This window comes from Chelmon rostratus, chromosome 8 (assembly GCF_017976325.1).
Source record: "Chelmon rostratus isolate fCheRos1 chromosome 8, fCheRos1.pri, whole genome shotgun sequence".
Classification (NCBI taxonomy): domain Eukaryota; kingdom Metazoa; phylum Chordata; class Actinopteri; order Chaetodontiformes; family Chaetodontidae; genus Chelmon; species Chelmon rostratus.
In genome coordinates, this window is record NC_055665.1 from 5,960,658 (window position 1) to 5,988,143 (window position 27,486).

General features: G+C 40.6%; 2 protein-coding genes across 3 annotated transcripts; both read left to right on the plus strand.

The window, feature by feature from the left end:
- Window positions 1–1,964: 1,964 nt before the first annotated feature.
- Window positions 1,965–20,834, plus strand: il21r.1 (interleukin 21 receptor, tandem duplicate 1). Of its 2 annotated transcripts, none has more exons than XM_041943384.1 (9): window positions 1,965–2,187; window positions 9,268–9,377; window positions 9,533–9,641; window positions 10,606–10,793; window positions 11,272–11,405; window positions 11,524–11,710; window positions 11,906–11,987; window positions 14,320–14,413; window positions 17,233–20,834. In XM_041943384.1, the coding sequence occupies exons 2-9, from the start codon at window positions 9,317–9,319 to the stop codon at window positions 18,013–18,015; spliced, it is 1,638 nt and encodes a 545-aa protein (XP_041799318.1). In that variant the 5' UTR covers window positions 1,965–2,187; window positions 9,268–9,316; the 3' UTR covers window positions 18,016–20,834. The 2 variants fall into 2 exon arrangements, with proteins under 2 accessions (XP_041799318.1, XP_041799317.1); XM_041943383.1 differs by lacking the exon at window positions 1,965–2,187 and adding an exon at window positions 7,478–8,927.
- A 1,337-nt stretch (window positions 20,835–22,171) lies between these two features.
- On the plus strand, window positions 22,172–27,079 carry LOC121610915 (interleukin-21 receptor-like). The gene is made up of 9 exons (XM_041943236.1): window positions 22,172–22,193; window positions 22,447–22,522; window positions 23,061–23,169; window positions 23,257–23,423; window positions 23,658–23,809; window positions 23,907–24,075; window positions 24,329–24,425; window positions 24,563–24,647; window positions 25,861–27,079. The coding sequence occupies exons 2-9, from the start codon at window positions 22,459–22,461 to the stop codon at window positions 26,395–26,397; spliced, it is 1,380 nt and encodes a 459-aa protein (XP_041799170.1). The 5' UTR covers window positions 22,172–22,193; window positions 22,447–22,458; the 3' UTR covers window positions 26,398–27,079.
- The last annotated feature ends 407 nt before the right edge of the window (window positions 27,080–27,486 follow it).

The window sequence follows — 27,486 nt, forward strand, 5'->3', positions numbered from 1 at the left end:
TCATAGATGTTTCTGCTGTACGTGAAGCAAAACTGTCTATACTGCCCTCCAGTGGAGAAAGTCTGGGAAAGAAAGGCTGAGATGCTCTGCTTTGTGATTACTAGATTAGAGAAGATAACTTCAAGCAAGTCAAGCATGTTAGATGAGTGCAGCTCTGATGACACTTGTCGCCACAGTAAACTTACTTAAATAGTGATATTTGTAAGAGATATATACCGTAATATACAACTAATCCTATGAGGCCAAAAAGCACCAGTACTATTGAAGATACTGTGAAGTGATTCATGAGTGGCCCTCAATGAATGGACATCATTCTTTATCTCTTTGTTTGTCTTCTAAAATATATTGGGTTTATTGCTTTTCTCAAGGGTATTGCTTCCATTATAAAAGAAAAGGCCATACATACATATATACATACGTATACAAGTATTCAAATTCTTGACAGTCCACTAAAGAGAACTATGGAAGAATGTAAAGTAGCCTATCAGAAGTAAAACAGGTCATTATGAATAATAGGGTTGATTTCAAAGTGCTTTTTTTGGCTACAATTACTCAGGACACATTTCTGAATACAGATGCAGGTTTTCTCAGTTGTAATCTCATTGCACAGACGCACCTTGCATTGCATTTTGGGTTGCTGCAACATGAGGGGTTGATTTGCTTTAAAGGTCAACTTTTACCTACATCCTCGTTACACAGTTAGTTCCTCAATCTACTTCCAGTCTGAGCAACAGGAACTTCAGCCAGAACAACACAATATGATCCGTTAAACTGAAAGTATTTTACAGATCTAACAGGCCTGACAACTTCATGTAATGTGGAGAAATCATACTTTTTGAGCTTTTGCGTATTTTTGTAACTTTTGTAAATTGCAATAATGTGATTACACCACATGTCAGCGCTGTGTGTTCACAACGTCTGTAAACACAAATACCAGCCAAAATCAGCGGAGAAGTCGTTGTTGAACCCTTAGCAAATGTTTCTCCCTTTAGCAGTTGAGGTAGGGCTTTATTTCGCTTGTTATTTTTTTTCTTGACAATGAAAGCAAAATCACCAGAAGCTGGCTCGTTACTTGGGCCTGGTGTAAACATCCCGTTTGTTGTGAAAAAGTGTGTGACGTTAGCTGCTAATCAGCTAGGTAGCAGCATTTGTTAGCTAGACAGCTAACTTGTCAGCGGTTATTTGTAGATGACTCTATAACGGCAACATAAGTTCTTCTTTTAAATGTTGTAAATATGGAAATAACAACTATAGTGTGCCGCTAGTCTACAGGTGAGGTACAAGTGGATTAAGCTGGAGTAAACCGGTGGTTTAACTGTCTCAGTCAGGTGCCTGCGAGCCGCTTAGAACTGGACTGTATAGACCAGGTCACTGACTCAAGTTCTGCGTTATGCGATATGAAAACAAAACCAGCAACACATAATGGAGTTCCCCAGCGAGTAACGTTTCATGCTTGGTTAGTATTGTGCTCCTATCATACTGAAATAAGGTGTGTGTGTGTGTGTGTGTGTGTGTGTGCGTGCGTAAGTGCGCGCGGGCATGCACCAGTCATCACAGTTCAACAATATTTGGCTATTTTAAAGCCAGTAGTAATAATACTCTCTTGGGGGTGTTTTTTTTTTTTTTTTGGCTGTTTTTTTTTAAACCAAGAAAATCCCAGAGGACTTCCCCACATTTAATCTTGTTAGGGGGTCTTTGAAAAGCCGTAGTGTAGAGTCATTCCACAAAAACCCTTATTTAAAATAAAATTATTCTATTTTATTTTTACTTTTATTTGATTTGCAGATTTTTCAAGTATGTTTAAGCTTTCATTGCAGGCTTGTGACACCCTTGAACTCTATCAGAGGTGGAATCGTTCGCGGTTTGACATCCACTTTTTCCATAAAGGTTGTTGGCCTGATATATCAGTCTGAACTCACTTCCCCTCTCGCAGAATGACTCGGTTCTCTCTTTGTTCAGAAACATATCTCTCTGTCTTGAAACAGCTACGCCTCCATCAGTATCTGCAGAGTGCGAAGATGGCAGCTCTGCAATTCATGTGGCGCTTCAGCTGCATCCTGTCCTCAGATGAATAATCTGGACTCACATGCCAGTAAAGTCACCAGCCCAGTGGTAAAAGAGCTATTGAGACTGTTCTCATCAAGTGGGAGATGTGTGAGAAGAGGACTGCAGAATCTCACAACAAAGGTAGATTATCTCTCACCCAGCTATTTTTCTGCATGTTTATAAGAAGCTGATAACAACATTTGTGACTGACAATGTTTGTGTCTTCACTTTTTACCATTCTGTGTTTATATTGATTTAATCATACACCCAAAAGAGATGAAAGAGGCAAAAATCTCATATTTAGGTTTCTATCATTTCAGTCATTAAAAAACAGTTAAATTTAATTAGTATGATTCCACAACATTACATTTGGTTTACATGCAAGGTGAGAGATATCGTAATGAAGTCTGTCAAGATGAAAATGACCTGGTCTGAATGACCTGAGCAATAGAAATGTCCAAGCAGAAACATGCTCCAACAGGTGTTGTGTTCTCAGAATACAATCACCAAAATTGCTCACTGAGGTCTGAAGGAGAAAACGCGGTAACATAAACAGCCCTTTTTTTCAACACAATCAAATCATAGGTTCATATCTGCAGGAATTTAGTGGAAATGAATAGAACTGAAAATAAAAGAACAAAATTTTTAGACAGCCTGTTTCCTTTTTCATATCTTGCCTGTCCGTTACATTACAGCATTCTCTTTCATCCACATCACGCCCTAGAGAGACTGTTTTTATGGGGCTCAAAAAGTGCCCCAGGACTGCTGCTGCTGCTGGAGTATGATGGAGTCTCACATTGTTTATTATGACACTGTACCAACATTGAAAACATTGCCTCTATTTCCCACCTCATTTCCCACGCCCAAACTTCACAGCTGTGTTTTCTGCTCTCCTGCTCCCATTCTTTACAAACCAACCTCCCTTCATACTTATTATGGGCAAAAGTTTTGCCTATCTGTGTATTCTCACCACAACAGAAACCGACTTATCCTCGTATGAAACAAAACTGAGAATACTGTTAGTAGAAGACTGTCAGGTGAAATCTGCACTGAGTGTCTGTACTCATTGTAATATTGTGCAAATGTCCATGCTTTCTCCTGCATTTGGTAGTTGGTGTGTTGAAAGTAAAAAATGACTGTGTTAGCAGAGGTGCTTCAAAACAACTGAGAACTTTAAAACTGCCACAAGTTTAAGTTAAAATTTGCATTTACAGTGACCTCTAGTGGCAGAAAAGTGATGGTACAAGACAGCAGCTGCATGTAGGCCATTGTCTATATTGCTTTAGGCACATCTTGGGTATTGATCTTCTGAGGACACAACAATTTGGTTTAATAGAGGCAGATTAGAGCTCCAAGGTTCTTCACTGAGAATGAATCCTCTTTTTGAGCACAAGTATCTTGTGTTTAAATTAACTCACAACTAGCTTGGCTAGTGACTGTTGTGAATAGAGCAGCTGACAACAAGGGAAAGACCATGTGACTGCTTGGAAAGACAGCTGACAGGAGGGAAAAGACCCCACAGGTGCTGGTATGGGCTAGCAACCCATGGCAGCAGTGGCAAGCCTTAACCTTGCTACAACCAGACTTAGCTACAACCAATATAAGGAAAATACCCCAAGAGTCAGCGAGAGCAGGGGTGGAAGATGACTCACAGGTGGATTGCATGGTAACGAACAGGATAACGGATATGACTATGCCTTGGATACATGACTCAGTGAGGGATGGGGGCACGGACCCATCTCTTAGGGCCAGAGGTAGCAGTACTCAGATGACAGTGAAGGCAACTAAGGAGAGCAAAAGTTGTGCAGCAGAGGATAAGAAGCTTCAAGTTTGCCCATGTGGCTGGCAGAAAATAACATCAATCCGAGGCCTTAGAACTCATCAAGGAAGGAGGAAGTGTATAGCAGTGGAAGGGCAGAGTGGCCGCATCGACCAGTATTTCTTGAGAAGTCAGTCGAATCAGTCGGATGAAGTCCAGCGACAGGTAGAAAACCACAGTGCGCAGGATATCAGTAACACTATCCCTGGAGAGGAGGAGGTACGGAGAGGGGATGCAGTTGGTGTTGAGGTCAACAGGCCAGCCAAGGAGAGAAGCATGGAGCAGAAAGCTAGAGTTAGGTGGCCGAGGGCTAATGATAGCAAAGAGTGGGAGGCAGTTGATAGAGATTTATCAGTCATATTAAGCAGGCTTAGAGGAGATGCAGTGGAGAAATTGGATAAAATTGGAGATGTGATCTACTCCTATGGTCGAGAGAGATTTGGGGTGCTTGTCAAAAGGAAAGGCGAGAGGGTGCAGGTCGGCAAGTCTAGGCGGCAAAGAGAAATAGAGAAGTTAGTAAAGGAAAGGAGGCAGTTAAGAAAGCAGTGGAGGAAGGCGACAGAAGAAGAAAGGGAGGGAATTAAGGTGTTGCAGGAGGAACTGAGAAGCAGGTTAGCAGTACTCAGAAGGGCAGAACACCTTAGGGAGAAGAGAAAGAAGAAGGAACGTGCAAGGTCAGCATTTTTTAGGAACCCCTTTAATTTTGTGAAAGGCTTGTTTAATCAAGAAAAAGGAGGGCAACTTAAGGCAACGAAATCAGAGATTGAACAGTATTTGAAGTCGACGTATTCAGATTCAAAGGAGAATAGGAACATAGGTCTTCCACCTGACATGCCACCATTAGGGGAAGTGGAGCAGGAGATGGATGTGAGCCCACCGAGGTGGAGAGAAGTTGTGGAGGTGGTTAGGCGTGCAAAGGCTTCTTCGGCCCCAGGGCCTAATGGAGTCCCCTACCGTGTCTATAAGAGTGCACCTGGCATCTTAAGGACACTATGGAGATACCTTAGAATAGTTTGGGAGAAACAAAGTATTCCAAGAGCATGGCGCAGGGCAGGAGGTGTCTTCATCCCTAAGGAGAAGGAGTCATCGGACCTTAGCCAGTTTCGGATGATTTCTCTCCTAAATGTTGAGGGAAAGATTTTCTTTAGTATCGTAGCACAGAGGCTGGCTAATTACTTAGAAAGGAATGGTATGATAGATATGACAGTGCAAAAAGCAGGGATACCAGGATTTGCGGGATGCTTAGAGCATACTAGCATGATTTGGCATCAGATTCAGACAGCTAAGAGGGAGAAAAGAGACTTGAATGTTGTATTTTTAGATCTGGCTAATGCGTTTGGGTCAGTGCCACATAACCTTATTTGGAGTTCCTTTGACTACTTTAAAGTGCCGGAGATAGTTGTTAACTTGGTGAAAGCATATTTCCAAGACATCAGACTGTGTGCAAGTATCGCAGAGCTCACAACAGGCTGGCAAAGATTGGAGGTTGATATTATGGCAGGATGTACAGTTTCCCCGCTAGCTTTCACAATGGCTATGGAGGTAATTATTAGGGCTTCCAAGTGGGTCGTAGGTGGGGAGAGACGGCAGAATGGAATGCGTCTTCCACCAATTAGGGCTTATATGGATGATATGACACTGCTAACTTCAACAGTGCCATGTACAAGGAGGTTGTTAGATAAAGTCAATCAGAATCTCAAGTGGGCTAGTATGAAGATTAAGCCTAGTAAGTCAAGGAGTATTTCAATATACAGAGGGAAAGTAAGTGATAGAAAGTTTGCTATAGATGGTGAGGAAATCCCAACAATTAGGGAGAAATCAGTTAAGAGTCTAAGAGTCTGTTGCAGGGTCAGCTGTTTCACTGTTGAGGGAGCTGGGAGTGCATGGGCAAAATTTAAGGAAGACAGTTAGGGAGATGTCAGATGAGGCTGCTAGGTCTAGTCAGTGGATATGGATCAGGAGAAATAATAGTAGTTGGGGGGTGAAATAGGGACAGTGAGGGAGGGGGGAGGGGGGGCAGAGGACATGCATGCCTAACCCGGCGGGAGAAGAGGTTAAAGTCTGAACAAGACACCTCTCCTCTGCTCTGCTTTCCCCGCCCCATCTTCTCGCTCTGCCAATAGGAAGAGAACCAGGAAGAGGAAGTTTAGATAAGGTGGTGGTGTGGCCAGCTAGAGTCTCTCTTTGGGACCATGCGGCCTGTTCAGGTGAGTTTGCGCTGTAAGATACAGAGTTGGCTTATTTTTTGATCTTTTTGGTTGTTTTCCTGTTTTGTTTGCTTCTTGAAGGAAATGCTAGGGTTTGTTTTCCTGCTCTGTTTGCTTTTTGAAGGAAATGGTAGGGTTTGTTGCTTCTTGAAGGAAATGTTAGAAGAGGCTGTTAAATCTAGTCTGTGGTTTAGCCCTCCACCTTCAGCACCCTCTAAATTTTCCACCCCCTACCCGAACAAGGGTCTGTATCCAATCCCTACTTTCATCTTTTGACTCTACCTCTTTATTTTCTACCCCCTAACCGAACCAGGGTTTGTATTCCCACCCCGCTTTTTTGGTGCAGTTGGTGAGAGGCAGGTGCAGATGATGGTAGTGTGGCAATCGGCAGTTACATGTGGCATCTAGGCCTGTGGTAGCATTGTAGCAGCTAACAATAGCTAAAGCAGTGAGAGTATGATAGTATCTTAGCAGTTAGTATTGGTAGCTAGCACTTAACATTAACAGTATAGGTGAATCTAGCTTTATTGTCTTCTTCTGTTCCTCTTAGCAGGTAGCGGTTAGCACGTAACATTAGGTAAATGGTAGCATCGGAACTGTATTGTCTTCTTCTGTTCTTCTTAGCGGTTAGCATTATCAATAGTTAAATGGTAGTATCGGTACTGGCCACTACCTGGAGCATCTCTGGGTCAGTTGAATGTGGTGGTGCTGTTTGGATTGTGTAGGAGCAGTGTGAACTGGCACTAGGGGGGTTGACTCTGGGACGCCGGAGTTCACTGCCTAACCTCCTGGAGGTGTAGTGGAACTAAGTAGGCGAAACACTGTTGAAGGGAGGTTTCCACCTGATGACCCCCAGAGACATGTTAGGAATCACTGCTCTTTGGCATGTATAGAGGCAGATTAGAGCTCCAAGGTTCTTCACTGAGAATGAATCCTCTTTTTGAGCACAAGTATCTTGTGTTTAAATTAACTAAGACCACTGGACTTGACTTTAGGCTCTAATCTGCACCTGAGCTGCAGTAAAATGACAGAGCAACTGCAGACAGACACAAGCCTATCAGCAACTTATAAGGTAATACAATACTACAGCATTTAATTTAATTTAATTTATTTACTTTATTAATCCCATGACTGGGGATATTACTCCCTGCGTTTCACCCATCACTGTTGAAGAAACACACACACATGCAACATGCAGCATGCAGTGAACCACACACAGGAGCAGTAGGCAATCAAGCACCCGGGGAGCATATTGGGGGGTTAAGTGCCTTGCTCAAGGACATCAGCCGGCTAATGGAGGGGGAGGGAATACTCCACCTTCCGATCACAAGCCGCTTCTCCAACCTCTAGGCCACGGCTGCCCCCTAGCATAACACAAAGTTCTACTTTATTTATCCTCATGGGACCATTCATGCTCTCCATTTCACTCATCATGACTAGCACCACACTGCACAGATAATCTGTCTATTATTTTCTTGATTAATCGATGCTTGTGAATGCTAGTGGGAAATCTTCTTTTGACTTCAAGGTGACCATCAGATGTCTTCTTTTGCCCAAGCAACAGTCAAACCCTCAAAATGTTTAATTTACTATCATGCAAGATGAGAAACAGCAGCAAATTCTCCATTTCAGAAACTGGGGCTGTCCGATCTTGTCTTTTCTGGTTAAAAATGACTTGAACATTTAGTAAAATGTAAAAATAATTGCCAAATAAGCTTCTATTCATCAACTACAGCAGCACCTAGTGGCCAGCCCCAGTATAAGACCGGTGTCTTGCTCAAGAGCAATGGCAGCAACAGCTTCACACCGGTCACATTTATTGTTCAGCCCGTGCATACCACTAACCTACTCCAAAGTATTACAGGTGCTAAGCTTTGTGTAGTTTTTGTGTGATAGAATGACATTTGGCTTTGACTAATATCTGTACAGTGACATTAAATGAGCATCTTCACACCTACTTGGTAATTTGAATACCACAAAGGCCCACCGATCGTACAAAACAAGTTTAGTTTGAACGACATGTTATACACAAGGATCATGAATCTTATGGTTCAGCTCCTTGTGGAAAAGGTGCATATGTAGCTGAAAATGCTCTGAGTTAAAAAATAGTTAAGTGATAATTTGATTATTGAATGGGAACTCTGAGGGGCTCCACAGCAGAATTATGACTCATTTAACTTCATTCAAGACACACTGCTGGAAACTACTGAAAACCCCAAATTAACTGTTTTTGTAGACATGTAGGTGTACGATAAGGGTCTTTGAAATGGTATCAAAAAGAGTCTCTGGTGTCAGTGTTTAGCATAATTTCACTACTGAAACACGTAGTGGTCGTGTTTTCAGTAAATGTTAAAAATGATATGAGCAAGCAGGTGCTTTGTAAAAATTAATACATGTTGTGACAGCAGTAGAACAAAAAGTAGTAGGGGAAGAGGTTGCTCAAAGTTCATCCATATCTCTGTATATTCATGCCAACTCCTTAACTTGTGATTGATTCAGACCTTGTTCTCAAAAAACAGATATAGATTTTTTTATTTGGGTGTCACAAGCATAGAAAATTACTACAAAATTATTTTGCAGAAGATAATTTCAGCTTCCTGTTGATTTTTTTTCTCTTTTAACTGTTTCATATTCATAGCAGCAGCGTGAATGTGGTGGGAAGGCACCACACAGACGCCGCTCATAAGGGTCTGAAACCACATCCTTAGTCACGCTATGATGGTGACGCTTTCACTGTAACAAACCAGAACATTGTTCCACAAGACATTCTCAGACAGGCGTCAGTGCGACAGTGCCTTGGTGACTCAGTTAGCTTGTTGACTGATCAAGTGGCAGAGTTTTAAAATTAAAAAAAGGTAAGATGGTTGATCCTTTTATTGTGTTAAAAATTAGAACAGAAGATGTTGATTGAAAATGTTCTTTTTATGCTGGTTTGAGACATAATTTATGATTACCATTTAATTCTGACTAGAAAACTTTGATGCTCTTTTATAAATGTAACTAGTTTTTGATGTTAATGCTAATGATGTTTATCGCATGTGAGATTATAGATGGATTTTTGAGCCTGACTAGCCTTTTTTGCCAGTTTAGCAGCAAATCCTGCATGAAGGGTGAATTAATTTTCTTTTAGTGTTACATTTTTATTTATTTTTTATGTGAAAACGAATGAATGATTATGTCTATATTTACTTTCAGCTGTTGGGTTTCCTCCTGTCTAACCAGTGGCTAACAGTGGGTTGTCCCCATGGCTCTTAAAGCTGTGTTCTTACTATTGCTGTGGGACCTCACTCTGTCTCCTCATGGTGGTAAGTCCCAAGTTTTCCTTGAAAATTGGTTTTCTTTTTTAACTTCAGTGAGATTTTCTTGGTAAACAAGTAATTTAAAGGTTTGACGTCTGTAGAGCATGAATGTTTAATTTAGTAAATACAACTTTGTATGAATGATTTCTTTTCTGCTGCAGTCACGTCTTTGTGCAATGTCACCTGCTCGACGGACTACATTGCTTCACTGAACTGTTCCTGCTCAGGCCCTGTGCCGACATATCCTCTCGTCATCAAAGTCGTGTGCTGGTACAAGATATTTGACTGTTAATGAATGTTTTGGTGCATGATATGGTATGTGGCTAGCTTTAATTCAGATATGCAATTCAGATGTGCAGTTTAGAAGGGTAAATCAGCCAGCTGCTGATTTACCCCTCTTAATTGCACATAATCATGACAAGGATCACCAAGTTTGGTCAATTTTAAGTATTGGGCTCTTAGTAATAATAGTATTATTATTGCTGGATCCTATGTAGTTGTTGCTTCTTTGTGGGCAACTTTTGGGCAGCTCTTGAAAATGGAGTTGCTTCGGAGCAGTAGCTTTGATCTAATGGAAATGCTGCAGGGTGCTGATCTTTGACACAGTGCACTTAATTTGCGCCTTCCTCCGAGCATCGCCCACTGTAAATGTCCTTCACAATGTTCTCAATATTAACACCCTTCGCTGATGTCATAAGGTGCAATTTAAGATAAGATATACTTTCTTAATCCCCAGCTGGGGAAATTTGGGAGTTATGTTTTTTATGTCATGTTTTATCATGGTGTAAGTAGCAGAGCCCAACTCATAGTGTGCTTTTTTTTACATGGAAGTATGAAATAGATATTTTTAGAAGGATTTCCTTGAGTTTATTTATTAATGATTGCAATAAGATATGTACCATGCAGGACATTTTACAGTTTAAAAACGTGTAAATGCTCCCTGGTGGACAAACTATGTAATGGTGACACTGTTGCTAAAGTACCGCAAAGACTCAACTAAAAGCTAGTCAATTTATTGTTTATCATTTTTCAAGCAAAAATGCCAAACATTCACTGGCTGTGATAAACTGAATATGTTTATATATATATATATATATATATATATATATATATGCCTGCACTGGATCAGTTGTGCTCTAAAACAGTCATATGGAAACTACGACCTCTGATGATGAGATGCTTACTGATATTATGGGGTGTTACTGATTATAAAAAAACTGCTTATCTGTTGTAGTGGTGAAGATCTTGAGGCTAATGGCAACTGTACAATCAAACCACCTCAGTCCTGGTGTGTGATGTATCCAGATATGTTTGATGACATCGCATCTGTTGGAACCGTGTGTAATGCAACAGCCAGTCAACAAGGTGACCGAGAAATTATGAGTCCCAGTGAGTCATCTAGCTGGGCATTGAGCGATGTGGGTAAGTTAAACCGGTATTAATTTGCAATTTGACATTTCAGTATTCGTCAGTCAATGTGCTGAACAGATCAGAGGATAACACAGAAATGAATCAAGGTCACAGCAATCACATCAGTAATGACATGTTTAGTGGCAACAAAATGGGGAAAAGTGTTTTATGAGAAGTTAAATGTTAATTTCTCGTAAACCATCCAGCATATGCTTTTATTGTTTCACTTTTCAGATGCTTGTAAAACATTTTCCCTCTTGTTGAACACAGCCACCTCTTGCAGTTATGCCACCACTTGTCAGCTCACTCATAGATAACAAGAACAATACTGGCAACTTTCCCAACTTACCCGAATTGTTGTTTGGCAGTAAATGGCCACCCACCTGCTTTACACTCCAGATTAAGGCAAAAGCTTAAAATAATGTTCAGCTGCCACTTGTGGTGTAAAGTATTATTGGCGTAATAATACCTTGGGACTTTACGTTCACAGTGAAACCTGCTCCCCCTTTTGATGTTCAACTGACAAACACTGAGGGCTTCTACAACATCACTTGGCACCACGACAACAAAGAAGACTGTCTCAAATACATGGTGCGCGTAAGAGAAAGCGCAGACTTGTCAAAGGTAATATGTGAGCAAAATCACCAAAACATGGACTTCAGAGGCAGTTGCAGTATATTGCCATGGAGTGTCTCTGCTGACGACTCCCATGCAAAGCTGTACTGTTTTTCTCTTCTGACAGGATCCTGTTTATTCCCTTGAAGTGGATGACAAGCGCATTTTGATAGACCGTGGGACGCTGCAACCACTTGTCAACTATGCTGTGGCTGTTAAGGCCAAAATGTGTCCTGGGAATCTCTATGAGGGTCCATGGAGCGAGTGGAGTTCCACTGCAGAATGGAGGACTACAGGAACTGCAAAGATTGAAGGTAGAAGAGCTTTCTCACTTCCAGTCTGGAACAAGAATAAAGTCAACTTTTGTCTTATGCTAAATCAGGCCGTTGAGGCCAGTCACAGATGTTATGTTTGTTGTGGTTTTATGCCTCAAACCATCATACAAGTGTGTGTTTCTGATCCTCCATCCAAACTCAATACTTATTTTGGATGTTATGTCTCCTTTACAGGATTTAATGGCTGCTTGTTTTACATCCCCCTGTCCATCTTTTTTGTCCTTGGTCTCCTGGTTCTGGCTTGTTTACAAAAACCGTGAGTACTGTAATGAAAATTTAACCCCATTTCTTTCTTAAAGCATGTGTGGCTCCAGTGTGATTTAAATCTTGAACGTTGGCACAGTTGGTTACCTGAAGAACTTAATAACTCAAAATGGGTCTTGATTTGCAAATTTCAATGGTCATCCATATATCCCAAAATACGTTTGGGGTTACCAGTTCATAATGCTTACCACACGACTTCAGAAGCCTCTTTTATCTGTCTTCAAGCTGGTGGTCCTTGATGTTCAAAGATTACGGCTAACTTTTGAAGAACGTTGCACTAATTAATGTGTTCGGACTGAATCAACTATTATAACTCTAGAAATGAAATGTGTAAATGATGTAAAGGGTTAAATTTCGTTTTCCATTTGCACAACTGAATCTGCATTAATTAAACATAGACATGACTTAGCAAAGTGACAGCAAGTTAAGTCCTAAGATCAGCAACGCTTTGTCTTCCAGTAAATGATTAGCAAAGCTTCTCACTGCTTCTATCTACACTTTCCTGGCATCACCTCCCACATATAGAGAAACCACTGCTGTGCTTTACATGCAGCGAGACATTGCACTGAAATGGCTAGCAGACATAGGAAGTCATGCAGAGCATCAGTGTCAGAGAACTGAGAACACCTCTCTTATCAAGGGCACAAGGTTACAAGAAACAAATGCAAGCTCGAAATAGTCAATGAACTTTTGCGCCTACACAGTTCTCTGTTTGTTTCCATCCAGTTTAGAGGATGATATGAAATGGTATCTTCTGTGAGCTATAATAATTTCAACTTTGGTTTTGGTTCAATGCACTACTTTTTTAAGCTCTTTGCAATTAATCTCAGGAGTAGTAGCAGCATATGCAGCCTGCTCAGCAGTTTGTAGAGCTGATGAGTTGTCTCGTGTTATACTTGCAGGTGTTATACTTGCAGGCTGATATTTTGTCCACTGTTTTTGTATCAGGGTAGACAAAATATTAGAAACGCCTCTCAGTTCAACAGCAGCCTCCAAAGTGATCATAACATTGAATCATCACCTCTGTTGACTTTTTAACCTTCATGAAGGGAGGATTTATTGCAGGGCTTTTGAATACAATGCAGTAAACCTGATTGTCCAAACAGCCCAGATTTTTCTTTATCTCACTAATAAAACAATAGACAACACAATAAAAATAATACACCCAATGGGCATCACAAATCATCAGCAATACAGCCATGAATGTGAACTTACTGTATATAACTGAAATCTCCTCTGGTAAACAAAAAGACAATTCAAAAAGATTAATGAAGTCTTATATTCTGAGGATATGATTGCACATGGTATAAAGGATTGTTTGTGTGTCTTCTTTTACCAGAGGTGCTCTAAGGCAGGGATTATCTCAAACCCAGAGTGGAGAAGATGTTCAGTATCATTATCAATAGACACAACAACCCTCTACACAGAGATATTATACAGAGCACTGAACGGTTTTTGTTGGCAGCCGAAATGTTCCATTTCGTTTTAACAACATGAGCCAAGTTGTTTTTGTTTGTCACAGTCAGGTTTCCACACCCACTGACATGTTTCAACAGAAGAATGCTCTCAGTCCCTGACATACACTTTAACACATTTTGACTGACCCCCAAATCCCTTAGTTAACTTAAAAGAAGCGGTCTCTGACTGGCTTCCTTCAACATCAACATTGCTTTACACTGCATTAATTTATCTTGTTCTACCTAATAAACTGGCAAATGAGTTTATGTTTCTGACAATTACTTAGCAAGTATTTAAGATATAAGTATATATGAGCCAGATTTCCACAACATATCAAACTGCTGAATGTGTTAGTGGTTCATCCCATTGCCAAAAAACACGACACTGGGATAAACTCAAAAGTTTTGATGACTTAAAAAAAAGAGTTAAAGTTACATTTTCTATGAGGAGCTCTCCACAAGGCGGGACATGCTAATCAACTGAAAAACATTCTGTTAAGGTTGAGGTTCACATTGTATACCTCTCAACAAGGCATTCATTATTCTATTCAAGTGTCATGAAAGTCATGAAATGCTCAATGTTTAGCATAATTTTTTCTTAAATATTTAGATGTGACTTTGACTCGAGACTTCACCTTTGTACTGTAATGCAAATGAAAGCCATACTGTGCTATCAGTATTACTGGCTATGAGTTAGAAATCTGCTCCCTTTGGTCACAGCTTCACTTCTGCACAAGTCACGTACCAAAAAATGAAATCGCCTTATCAAACGTGACACAGCACAGTTGAATTGTCAGTGTTGTGTTGTTTTTCAGTCTCCATTTCCATTCCATTTTTCTGAAATAACTTACAACATACATTTCTCAGGTATTTGCAGAGGAAACTCCAGCTGATTACGTACGTCCCCAACCCAGATGAGTTTTTCAAGCCCCTCTACCACAACTACGGAGGAAACTTTAAGGTAAGGGAAAGCAAAAACACACTTTTTGTGTAATTTCCAAATTGGACCAGCAGGTGTTGCCCAAGATGGGACTTTCAGCACATCTGGACCCCACTTGATGGGACTTTCCCTTGACTTCACATTTAAGGGCCTTCATGATGTGAATGACTCAGTGTGCAGGGGCTTCAAGAGACTTTTCGTTTTTCATCTGTCTGACTTGCTGTGGGTAGATGTTTGTGCACACAGCTTGCCCTGTTCCACCACAGTGGAAAATACCCCTAGATCTTTAATGTGTCATTCTGTCAAGCTAAATACAACCTGTTTTTCACTTGATAGGGGCACAAAGTGAGAATTACGTGGTTTAGATCTTTCATTATCTTACTGATGTTTCTGTGATTATTTTTTCCATCACATATATTTTCCCCTAATGTAAATTCTTCTTTCTGTCTTGGCACCCAGGGACAGACACACTGAAATATGCCCTCTCTTACATAACAAAAGAAACCTGGAACACATACAAAATATCTAAAATTACTTAGAAGTGTGTATGGTATACAGTAATGCTAAAATCAACAAACATGTTTAAAACTAGCATGTGCTTAGTCAGTGTCCAGTAAAGAACAGCTGTTAAACAGTTGAAACCTTGATTAGATTTTCTGTAAATTAAGTAAAAAAGTGAAGTATTAAAGTAAAAAAACTTTAACCAACTTCAGCCATAGATTTTAAGCATTGCTGGCTTATATAGCGTATCACCTGTATGGTCAGGAGTTTAGATATTGTCTGGTATATTTATCCTGATGTTGTAATGTGACTTTTTTCCTGGTCTTGAAGGCCTTACAGGTGTATATTTGTATATAAGTAGACAGTTTAGATGAGTGAATTTGCGTGTTTTGTCAGCTGTTTTGTTGTCATGTCTGTATTACTTACTTCATTTGTAGAGTGTTGTTGTGTCTTCTTTACAACATCATCACATTATCTGTATTGGGGCATTCTGTCAAACAATATTGGTAGTTGATTTTGTCACGGTTGCCCCAGAATGGACAGTTAAGTGAAATGCTTCAAGCTCAGCCAGCCCATTACCTTGAGCTCTTTGTGGAGCTACAAACTTTAGTCAGCAGAGTGCACTGATGCAGCAAATAACAAAGTGAACATAAGCTCAGAGTGGTAGTAGCAGACAGATAATAACATAGAAAAGCTGATTATTTAGCACTGCTTTGTTGTGCTTTTCTTCAGTATACTAGATGTGCTAAACTGGTCTAAGTGAGGAGCATTTTGTGCTATAATTAAATACAAAATACTTTGACCCTCAAGGGGCAAGGCAAGCTTATTTACAAGCATATCAACACACAAATGCTGACACTAGTAACTACATAGGCCTGTTGAGGACTTTGTAAGTGGATTTATAAGAAGTAAAGCACATATGATATATCAAAGTGATTCCATAAAGGGCCATGTGGCTGCAGGTTTTCGTTCCAACCAAAGAGGAGCACACCAGGCCGACCAATCAACATCAAGGGATCATTAGTTATCAGCTGAAGACTGAGATCAGCTGATTAATTGATTCCAGCCTGGTGTGCTCCTCCTTGGTTGGTAGAAAACCTGCAGCCACACGGCCCTTTATGGAATCACTTTGACATGCCTGAAGTAAAGGATTGACAATAATCTACAATCTACTCCAAATGAGTTTAGTTCAGGTAGATGGTACAGATGCTGCTGAGCCTTTTTCACAATGGCATCTGTATTTTCACTAAATCTCTGTCATCAAAAACCTTTCATGTTTTGATGACAGATCACATCACACATCCTAAATCTGGTGCAATAATAGGCAACAGTGAAAGTGAATTAACATGTCTGTATTGTGTAGAGCTTTGTGACAGGTGTGTCTTCAAAGATGGTTCATCTGCTGTATTGCATTTAAATTTTTGTACATCACATCTGTAGGATCACTGCAACAGGCTGAATCAGCTCTTTTAGAAAGTATTGTTCTAGTTTGACTGTGCTATCTTAATCTTGTGGTGCAGAGTGCTTGCTGTTTGTCGGCGGAGTCAGTGATGCTGATGAGCCCTGTACTTCAGGATGTGGTGGCCTTTGCATGACGAAACGGAATCATGCTTATCGGGGCATCACCTTGCTGAATGGAGCCCATAAGCGGCTGCAGAGGCTTTATATTTCAGTGGCACATGTGTGTGTTGATGAAAGCCATGTAGATTTGTCAGGAGAGTCATGGATTAAAAGTAAAACTCACACACTCCTTAGAGTCTGTCAAGTGTATGCTGATCCACTCATATTTGACTGCTAGACTAACATTTACGTCAAAAATAGTCATATTTTCAACGCAAAGTTCAAAACATATACACATGGCAAGAGTTCAGACACACAGAACTGAGTTCAGGCACACTGTGAAATATTTTCCGCTACTTGTCCTGGTCTAATTATTAGATGTGCATGGTCCAGTAGTAGCTAAATGATCAGATGTATCCTGCTGAACACTGTGAAAGCTTCAAGTTACAAATACTTTTGGGTTCATCAGCTTACCAGCACTTATAAAGCTCAAGAAATTATTATATAAAACATATTATGTCTTGCTTGTCGATCCATACTTAAACCAAAGTGTAAGAATGAAATGTTTAAAGCTTAAACTAATTCCTGACCAACCCAGCCAGGCTAACAGTTTCCCTCTGCTTCATGTTTACCATACAGGTATGAGTGTGGTTTCAATCTTCCCACCCCACTCTGGGCAAGAAAGCAAATAAGCAACTATTATGCTATTTTAAACGTTTGCGTTATCATGTATTTAGTCCAATACTCCAAATTAATTTCTTCCGTTTGCTCTTTTGTAGGAGTGGGTGCAGCCTGTGTTCAGCGAGTACGATTACCTCAAGATCAGCTCACAAGTTCATATGAACGGCGAGAAGCAGCACGACATCCTCCAGTGGAACAGAGAGAAACGAAGCTACAGAGAGGAGGACGAGATGAAACAAGGCGATCATTTCCCCCATATGCTGCAGCCTCACAGCCACTCGCTGCTGTTCTTCCAGGAGGGTGGAAGTTCGCAGGGCACCAATCACTCCACCGGACACATCTCCATCCACACTGTGACCCTGTCTGGAGAGGAAGAGTTCGAGGAGGAAGTCGTGTCACAGAGCTCTGTTAACACCCTCAGAAGTTACCAAGATGGAGAAAGCTTTGGTTCATTTGGAGAAGACAACGGAGAACAAGCTGGCTATGATTTAGAGGAACCTCAGGTGTCCAGGTTGGACAGACAAAGTGGGGAATTACCACATCATGAAAACCAAATATCTAATGACTTATCATTGGAAAATATAAACTTTCAGCCACATGTCCCACTTAATGAACCAGAGAGGGTATCGCTTGACTCATTCGCCTCTAATGAGCAGTCAGAAGACGGCTACCCTCACGTGGACTTGGACACCATTGACAGTGGTTTTGGAGAGTGCAGCAGCCCTGGAGCCTCAGACTCAAACATTGCAGAGCAGATAGACTCTGATTCATTTCGTGAGCACAAAAACTCAAATTCTAACTACGTCAAGCAGTGGATGGTATGTAGCACTATTCAAGAAGACTCCAGCAACTCGGAGAATGAACTCCATGGATCACAGTGATTATCGTTGCTGAATTACTACCACAATCACAGTTAGTAGTGCTGTGAAACACATTCCAGGAAATTTACTTTGACTAATAGTAGGTTGAAAGTAACTGCTCATCATACAACCCAGTACATCCTGTACATCTTGAAATACTTTAGTTGTGCACTTTGTATTATGTATATACTCATGTTTCTTCATGTTCTTTCTTATTGTGGTATTTGCTTTTAAATGACAGTTCAAAGAGACAGGAGAGATTTGGTTAGAGAGAGAGAGGGTGATGATGTGCATGGAGACTGGAGTATGCCAAGATAAGTGTTGAATAATCTTCAGATAATTCCATCACATATTAATTTATCATTGAAAGACAGAGGAAGGACGTAGAATTGAAATTCACAAATGTAATATTTTATTATTACATTCTTAATGTATCATTTCAATGCTAATTTAGCTTCTTTTGAATATATTGATTTATTAATTGATCAGAATGATGCAAACTCTATAGTTTTGCCATGGCACTCCAGGCTCCATAAACATGCCGCATGGGATCAAAATTGTATACTGTTATACTGTATTTATACTGCTTTTGTCATTTTTGTCACTGTATATACTGTAGAGCTCCATATCATCACGGTCCTGCATGCTTCATTAGCTTGTACTGCAGCACCAGCAAGCATGCTGCCTTATCAAGATGTCTGATAATGTCTATTTACCTTGCACACATATTTTGTCAGTAACCACTGCAACCGTTCATCCTGTTCTGTGCAATGTCAGTAAAAAGAGCAAACTTGGAGAAAACATGTATCATCTGTAAACACAAGAACCATTGTTTCTGTGACAACAACATAGTCCACAATAACACGTTACATTGACACACACATTAAGACAGGGAAAAACACAGGGGGGGTGAATACATCAGCTCAGATCATACTCACAATCCTATGGCACCTGCATACATACTTTGGAATCAGGTTGGCCTGTTTTCATGGTTTCATGTATTCTCTAGTGAGGGTCCATAGGGCACCAAGGTCATTATTATAGTTCTTAATGGGTTGAAACTGCACTCTCCATTGATAATAAGTCCAAAAAGTCCTTCAGCCAGTTATATTTGTTAGTATTTGTTTTGTAAGTATTGTCCTCTTTACAGAGAGAAAGGCTAATGCAACAATACGTTGTGTTGTTCTTGCGTGTATATTTCTCTTCCTTTTTCCCAGTATGCATACAACGGCACATTGAGGAATATGAACATTTGTTATCTCCTGTAAAAAATCAGTTGCCTCAGTCCTGATTTTTTTTTTTTTTTTTTACCAATGGACAGGAACACAGTAAGTGCATAAGTGTACCAATCCTACCACAACCATGCCAGCACAATTCAGAAACATTTGGGTCCATTTTTTTAACTTTTGTGGTGTAATGTAAGTCGTATGTATGACCTTCATTTGAAAGATTCTATATCTCACACAATCGCGTGCTGACTGTCTCAGTTCTCCGTCCAGTAGCCGCCCACAGTTTACAGTCATTGACACTTCTAGATCCGAGTATGATTTCCTTGGATGTTACATTTTTAAAGATTGACTTCAGCTGTAAGTATTGTAAAATACCAAATCATTAAGGCCAAACTGCATTTTCAGCTCATGGCATGGTATAATATCTCCATCCCTGTCCAGTCTGAGTGATGTTTAGGTGCTGCCAAGTGCTCTTTGCCTGCAGAGAGAGAAATCAATTAGTGGATTACCTATTGAAGCACTGTGTTTGGGGTAGTACCATAATGACTTATGGAAATCGATTTGTTGTATTCACAAATAGTCCTCTTCTCCAGCCACTCCCAACTGCCTACTGTATACAGATATTTATTTTTGTATGCCCATGACTGTGGGAATCTTGCATTGTATGCTAAATAGTAAAGGTGGACGTCAGGAACACCTAGACCAGGTGTTCCTGATGTCCACTGAGCATAACCAGTTTCTTACGGTTCATTTTAGGTTTCTTATCCCGCCATAGGATGCCTTATAATAATTTGTCAATTTCCTTAAACCATTGCTGGTGAAACTTTAATGGTATGGCTGATATAAGGAGGGAGTCTGGGTAGAAAGTTCATCTTTATCACCTCTGCTCTGCCCCAGAGTGATAGAGGTAATACTGTCCATCTCCTTATTTGCTCTTTAATTATAAAGTGTTAGGGACATTTAAATCGATTATCTCGCTGATTGGAGATCTGATATTTACCACTTCGTACCTTGAGGTTTCCGGACAAAGGGAGCAGAGCCGAGGTGTGCTGCAAAGGTGTGTGGGTTAAGAGGGGTAGTCTCACTTTTAGGACAATACTACATTGATTTTGCATCCAGAAAGTTGACCAAATGTTTCTTTAAGTTTGGATTGAGTGAGCTGGATTAGAATAGTGTTAATAATATATCATCATCATAGATATTGCCTTTACAATCATATCCAGTAAGATGAACACCAGTTATGTTTTGATTAGCTCGGATGACACAAGCCGGCGGTTCTGGCACTGAAATGAAAATGGCAGGCAAGGCTGGACAACCCTGCTGTGTGGATCTGATGAAAAGTTGGAGCGGATGAGATGCCATTTGTTTTAACACGGGCAGGTGGTTCATGATATAGTGCCTCGATTCACTGCATACATGTTGGCCCAAACCCTAATTCATACAGCACATGAAATAAATACGGACACTCTAAAGCTTTTTCAGCATTCCAGTAATATTGATATATAGGTTTATATTGGTATTCTTTCACCTTGAATAATAAAGAGAATGTTTGCAGAGTATCTCCTCTTTGACCAAATGGTATGTTTCATATTTATATAGTTGTTATTAAATATTTTTCAAGGGTTTTGCTTTTCCTGGTACATATTGCATGTTTTTCTCTTCTATCAAGTGTAACTATGACATTACATCAGGATATTTACAAGAATTTCATGGTACACCTTCGTGAACATCGTTAACTGATAATATCTAACAGTGCATCTGAGGGTGGATTTTTCCCATTCAAAGGGCTCTTGATGGTAGCTGTAGTGGGAGGGGGAAGAAAGTCCCTCACAGCTAATGGTCTCACAGTATTAAAAGTTAACAGACTTTTCTTCACAATATCAATCTACCTGTTGTTGTCTACACTTCCCACGACATTCTGACGTAATCAATGTTTTTTGACCAAATAAACAAGATCTGTAGTCACGTAGAGTGCAGTCTGGAAGAATGGATACATGTTCGATAGCATATATCTGTACTGCATCACAATGAAATCAAACAAGACACAGCGCTGAGCGGCTTTCAGACTGATACAGTAGCAGGTTTGCAGTCATACACTTTTAATTTTTGTGCGTCATCAGCAAGCAAGGCTACAAAAGCAGACAAGGCAAACATCGACTAACTGTTGGGTAACGAGAAGGATGATTAAAAAATGAATAAAAATGAATACTGTACTGCAACAAGTGGATTTAATTTGCGGGACTTGTGACTTGATTTCGACTCTCACCAGAAGACTTAAACGCATTTGAAGACCAAATGCATCACATTTCGATTGCTCACTCAGATGAGAAATGCAGCCTTTGGAGGATCCAGCGGATGGATCACTAAATGGTTTGATGTGCATTAGAACGATGTGAATCGAATGCTGGGCACAACACAGGCACCGGACCTCAACCCAGCTGAACACCTACAGTATGGGACATGTTGGACCAACTTGATGGACAGCGCTCTTCGCCCCCATCATCAAAACACCGAATGAGGACATACTTTTTGGAAGAACCTCCCATAGAGAAGAGGAAGCCTGGCACTTTTAGGCTGGAACGCAAAAATAAATGTTTTTTTTTTCTTTTTTTTTTTGGACAAAACTGGTTCTTAAAAACCTACAATTACAACATAAACATGATTATAATCCACTCCAACAAAAATGTAACCCACAGCAACACACAAGGACACCCACTTAAGTTTTATTAATCAGTACTGTACTATCAAATATACAATATCAAATGCTGGAAGATCAGTATAAAAGAGCCTAAACTGTTTCTCTAACACTATGAATGAAAGCCAGAGCACGTGCCCAAACCCTAACCAAAAAAGTCCTGTGACGTAAAAAAAAGGTTTGACTTCCTGTGATGCAAGCAGTGATAAGATAAACCTCACTTCCATGTCTCATTCACTTTCTGAGACATCAACAGCACCAGAACGTCCCCTGAGGTAACAGCACTTTTCCATCCACTAGACATCACAGCACGTATGCCAACTGTTGAGTTTCTCGTCTTTTTCAGCTGTTGTACACGTGAGGGATATTGTTTTATTTGTGAATTTGATCTAATCGTGTCACGGGTGTAACAGGTAGCGTCCTGTGGATATTGGCGTGGACTGGACAAATGGTTGTCTTGTCTTAGCGAAGTAATAAGACATTCAAAAGAGGGACTTTAAGGCAAAATGTTTGTATTTATATCCACAGTGTGAAGAAGACATGGGGTGTCTGCAGCTCTTGTGCTGGTGCTCCAGCATCCTTACAGTGGGCAGCTGCTTTGGAGGTACTGATGTTTCCGTCTGAGCTGCCTCTGTGGGAAAAGCTTCAATAAGGCAGCCTGTGTCGTATCTCATCTTGTGGCTTGTATTCATGTGATCACGTTCTCACTTTTGTATGATTAATTGTGCACAGATAACAGCTAACTCTACTGTCATACATGCCAGTCATCACCCACAGTAGGAGGTTCATGGGAAATTATTAAATGTCAAGTATTAAGTTGTGTCATCTTGTTATAATGTCATCTGCCATCTCTAATTACCTTTAACACTAAGTAATATTTTGATCATACCAGTGGTGGAAAGTGACTAAATACATTTACTCAAGCACTTAAGTGAAATTTTATACAACACTAAGTTTAAGAGACATGTTGTACTTTTCACTGCACATTACTCAGTGTTTGAGTGAATCGATTTATTATGCTGCTGTGTTGCACACGTGTGTGATGTATGTGATACTGTGCGATTGTGTGACTACAAAAAAAATGCTCCTTTGCAATATCATAAACTGCACATGACGATCTTCTTTTCTTCCCACCTTCGTAGTTGATGGATATTCATGTGTGAGCGCCTACTGGAACACAGTTACTTGTGTCCTGAACATCAGCGGTCACAGCGAACAGTCCACCTACAGCCTGAAGTTCACCGAAAAAGGGTAATTGTATAAATATATGTATAAATCAAACTGTTAACCTCTTTTTACGTATTATTGCTCATGCCACAAACACATTTGAATCTTCAGGAGCGAGGTTTCCTGTCCAGTTGTGGTGACGAATCACAGTTACAGCTGTGTCTGTAAAATAAAGAACGGCTCAAGTATTTTCATGACTTTCGATGAATATGGCATAAACCTTTGTCGTGAATCTGGCTGCCTTCCTCTTACAACCAAATTCGAACCATCACAGAGCAGTGAGTATGAACTGTCACGCATACAAATTGTACTGTGTGTGTCTGACTTTTGTGTGTGTTGATGTTCGGGTTTCTTTGCATGCATGTATGCAGATATGTCTACATGTGATATGTGATGTTGCAGTCATTTTACACTAAACAACAAACATTAGGTAGCATCTTTGCAAAATGTGCTGTGTGTATTAGAAAGAGTTCTGCACATGTAGATGTGATTGGATAAATGTTTGCCTTCAGTTCAGCTGACACCCCCGCGTGAAGTTGAGTACCAGCAAACACCAGAGACTTTCAACATCACCTGGAAAAGTGGATATGAAGACCATCAGTACCTCTCCCGCGTCATCGACTTCGAACTCTCACTTGAAACATCTCAAAGCAAGGAGAGCAAAGTAAGATCTGCTGTTTTAAACAGCCACACTTGAACAAATTTCGCCATTATAAGAAACAACAATAGTCATTTATGTGATTGTTTCAACCTTTCCTCAGCGTCTTCGACCTAATTCACACGCAAAGTCTGTAACAGTTCAGAGATCACAGCTTAAACCAGATGCCACGTACTGTGTTAAAGTGAGATCCATACCTAATGAACGTGATTATGAGGGAACGTGGAGTGAGTGGAGTCCATCAACGTGCTGGAAAACTGAAGCAGGAGAGGGTAAAGTGCCATTTACTTCATGCTGATATACAGCTGTGTGTGAGGGCTTGTCCCTGGACTGTGTGTGTCTCATCAACAACAAGTGTTTGGATGAGTCAGAGTCTCAAAGACCTCAGACAAAGAATTTCCTTGTTTTTATCAGCGCCCTCATAGAATTATACAGATAATTCGTGGACATCAGCCACCTAATAGACTTACTGTCATCACTCTATATGACTCACTAATTCCGTATTATTTCCTGAAACTTTCTCAGAAAAATACAATATATTAGTCATTTTGACTAAATCTCTGGGCCCAGTGTGTGTGGCTGCTGCTGTTCTGCTGTTTGCATTCTACAGTCCCGCTGCAAGGTAATTCATCTGCACTACTTCGAGGGAAATTTTAAGATCGTATCATCGATCATAGTTGACATAATCTGCTCTGGAACAAATGGTTGCAGGCCTGATAAAAATGTGATTTGATTGTTCTGATCTGATTATGACCACAGAATGAAGATTAAGACTCTGTCTCACACACCATCGCCTGCCCCGTTCTTCCAACATCTTTTTCAACAGCATGATGGCAATCTCCAGGTAATATGATGTCCTTTTTGTCCGTTCTCTGTCCTGCTGTCTTGCTTTGGGAAACTAAGCCAACTCTGCTGTTCTGCAGTTTTAATGACAACACTAACAGCAACATGCTGTAGGTATGAAGTGTCGTCCAGAAGTCTGTCGTCAACAACAATCATATTACACAGCTCAGCTGAGGCTGATGGATCACTTTAGTTTTGGCAATTGGTCATAAACCAAAGTATTGGACAAATTTGGATGAAAGTGACGTTTATCAGCCAGGTCCTGCCAAGCAGTGGTATGATGATGATGATGTAGGAAGAACTCCGCTGATATGAGCTTGAGTTGAAGAGACCTTTATTAACAAGCAGTATCAGATCAGATGCCGGCCATCCGAGAGAGCTTCAGGGTCAGATCAGAAGACTCTGCCCTTAACATACAGACAACACAATCTATAGCATGATGGTTTGTCTTACTCCACCAAAATCTTTCCCATCTCAAAGACCAGATCATGCTCTGGGCATTGTCCCACTGAGGAATGTTCTCCTTTGTGACAATCTATGTCTACATCAATGGTAAATTTAGTCCTAATAGCCTCCCAAACTTTACCACCTCTGGTTTATCTTTTCCTGATCTGACCCTCTGTGGCCTCACATACCACGACTAAAAGTGGTCTCCATTCCAAACATCAGTTTACCCCTGATCATGCTGAATCTTACATATATTTGACATTTGATTGATTTGATCACAAGTCAGTACAGTTCTTCCTGAGGGGGACGCGAATGTCTTCACCAAATTTCCAGTCTTTAAAGTCGGCATGGCTGATTGTCTGGGGACCGTGAATATCTGTCAGGTCCTCAAGCAGATGTTGAGATATTTTACAGGATTAGTGAAAGTGGTGTTTTGCTTGTGGCACCAAATGAAAAGTTGGATGATCATTAGAATTCATCCTGCATGCATCATGAGTGCGTGTAACAAATTTCATGGCAAGCCATCCAGTAGCTCCAAAGTGGCGGACAGACTGACCGACTGGCCGACCGACCAGCAGAGCAGCAGAGCAGCATTGCCATATGGTTAAAAATATCAGTGGGTTGATCTGTTGGATCGATGATGAATAACATATAGTAGTAATTCATTTTCACATGAGGTCTGTGTGTATGTGTGTAACATAATACAGTGAAAATGAGTCATGCCATTTTATCACATTGAATGCATCTCAATGCAACTGAATTTGCAGGAATGGCTTTCACCTCACGGCAGATTAGTGCTAACGCACAAAACTGAGATCTTGACGACCGATGCTGTGGTTGTCGTGCCGAAACCCACTACAAAGGACCCGGAGGAGAACCAGGACTTCCACAACCCTCCAGTGACACAGCTGGCATTCACTCAGTGTCAAACCTCCTATGTTGGTTTACCTGGGATACACGAGGCCTCCCCACCTTTAACCGTGGTCTGTCCAGGGGACACGTCTTACACCCAGCTCCCTTGCTCCATCTGGGGGGTTGGCTTTGGAGAAGTACAGGTTGTCTCCTCTACACCTAAAGACTTCTTCAACATCAGCCAGGCAGACTCTGGCTGCAGCTTTGTGGACCTGACCCAGAGCCCAGAGAGCAGTTTCCCAGCCAGTCCTGTTGATGAGAGTCCACCACCGTGTAGCTGTACTGATTACTGCATTCTCAACAAAACTGCAGAAGGTTTTGCTCCTGTTTTAGTGTCCAGAGGAATCGGTGTAAATGCTCCATCTGATTCCCTGCAAGAGGATAAGAGCTGAAAATAAGAAGTGATCCTGTCAGTTGGTTTGGAGAAAGCAAAATTCACAAGACTGGTGATGCTGATCACAGTGGCTGTATATTGCCTTGCAGGAGACAGTTATAACCAGACTAGCATGGTCTCCTACATACTCTCTGCATGTGTTCCAGACAGCACCTCTGGCTTAGCCAAAGCAGGTTTTGTGTGGGTTTCCTACAACATCTATAAACCATGTGAATGTACTTCATCAGCTCTCTTTAATGAGACAAACGTAACACATGTGCTATGGTAGCCTTTTGCCTTGGCTAACTTTCTCCGCTCATGCTGACTTCAGGGTGTGACATAGCGAGTGAATGTGCTTGATTTTGACTGTGCTTGATTTTCACATCATCTGTCTATGAAATGTGTTTTTTATGCATAGTCTGACATTTTTTATTTGTTTGTGTTCGTACTTTACCTTCACCTTTTAATGAAGAGTAAGTAATTAAAGGGGCATTAAGTAATCTCTGAATTCAAAATTACAACAAAGTCAAATGAGTCACTTTGCAATTAATTGCATTTGAGAGAGGTGCTTGTAGATATTTGATGTAGATCTTTGAATTGTTGAATCACTGGTATTGATCAGTGCGGTGGAAACTACGGAAGCATTGCCAGGCCAGCTGGCACTGTTCCTAAAAGAAATTAGAATGAGTGAAATGAATGATATACAGTATATCTCTAAGGAGATCAATAAAGACTAATCTTAATATGAGTGCTTCTCTATTCATTTGTTCATTACTGAAGCTCCAGAATGGCTAGCAAATGCTTTGCATTACGTCAAGAATGAACTTGAGCCTGAGTTTGTGATGCTGTTATAATTATATCAAAGGGAGCACCACGAACTACAACCTCCAAAATGAGCGTGCAATTGATTCAACACTTCTCTTATACAGTTTCAACAAAAACTTAAGGTTACATGCTTGTTCTATCAGACTGCATTTGTCTTAATGAGGTGTACCGAATAAACTGATGTATTTTCCAGTGGTGGGATGTAGCTAAGTACATTTACTCTACATACATCTACTAGTGGCTCCGAACCAAAAACAGTGTAAATTTGCCCCCTTGTAACATT

Coding starts and splice junctions, on each gene's coding strand:
- il21r.1 (XM_041943384.1), top strand. CDS start 9,317: ATGGCTCTTAAAGCTGTGTTCTTACTATTGCTGTGGGACCTCACTCTG. Junction 10,794..11,271: donor CTGGGCATTGAGCGATGTGG/GTAAGTTAAACC, acceptor TTACGTTCACAG/TGAAACCTGCTCCCCCTTTT. Junction 11,406..11,523: donor AAAGCGCAGACTTGTCAAAG/GTAATATGTGAG, acceptor CTCTTCTGACAG/GATCCTGTTTATTCCCTTGA.
- LOC121610915 (XM_041943236.1), top strand. CDS start 22,459: ATGGGGTGTCTGCAGCTCTTGTGCTGGTGCTCCAGCATCCTTACAGTG. Junction 22,523..23,060: donor AGTGGGCAGCTGCTTTGGAG/GTACTGATGTTT, acceptor CCACCTTCGTAG/TTGATGGATATTCATGTGTG. Junction 23,810..23,906: donor CTCAAAGCAAGGAGAGCAAA/GTAAGATCTGCT, acceptor ACCTTTCCTCAG/CGTCTTCGACCTAATTCACA.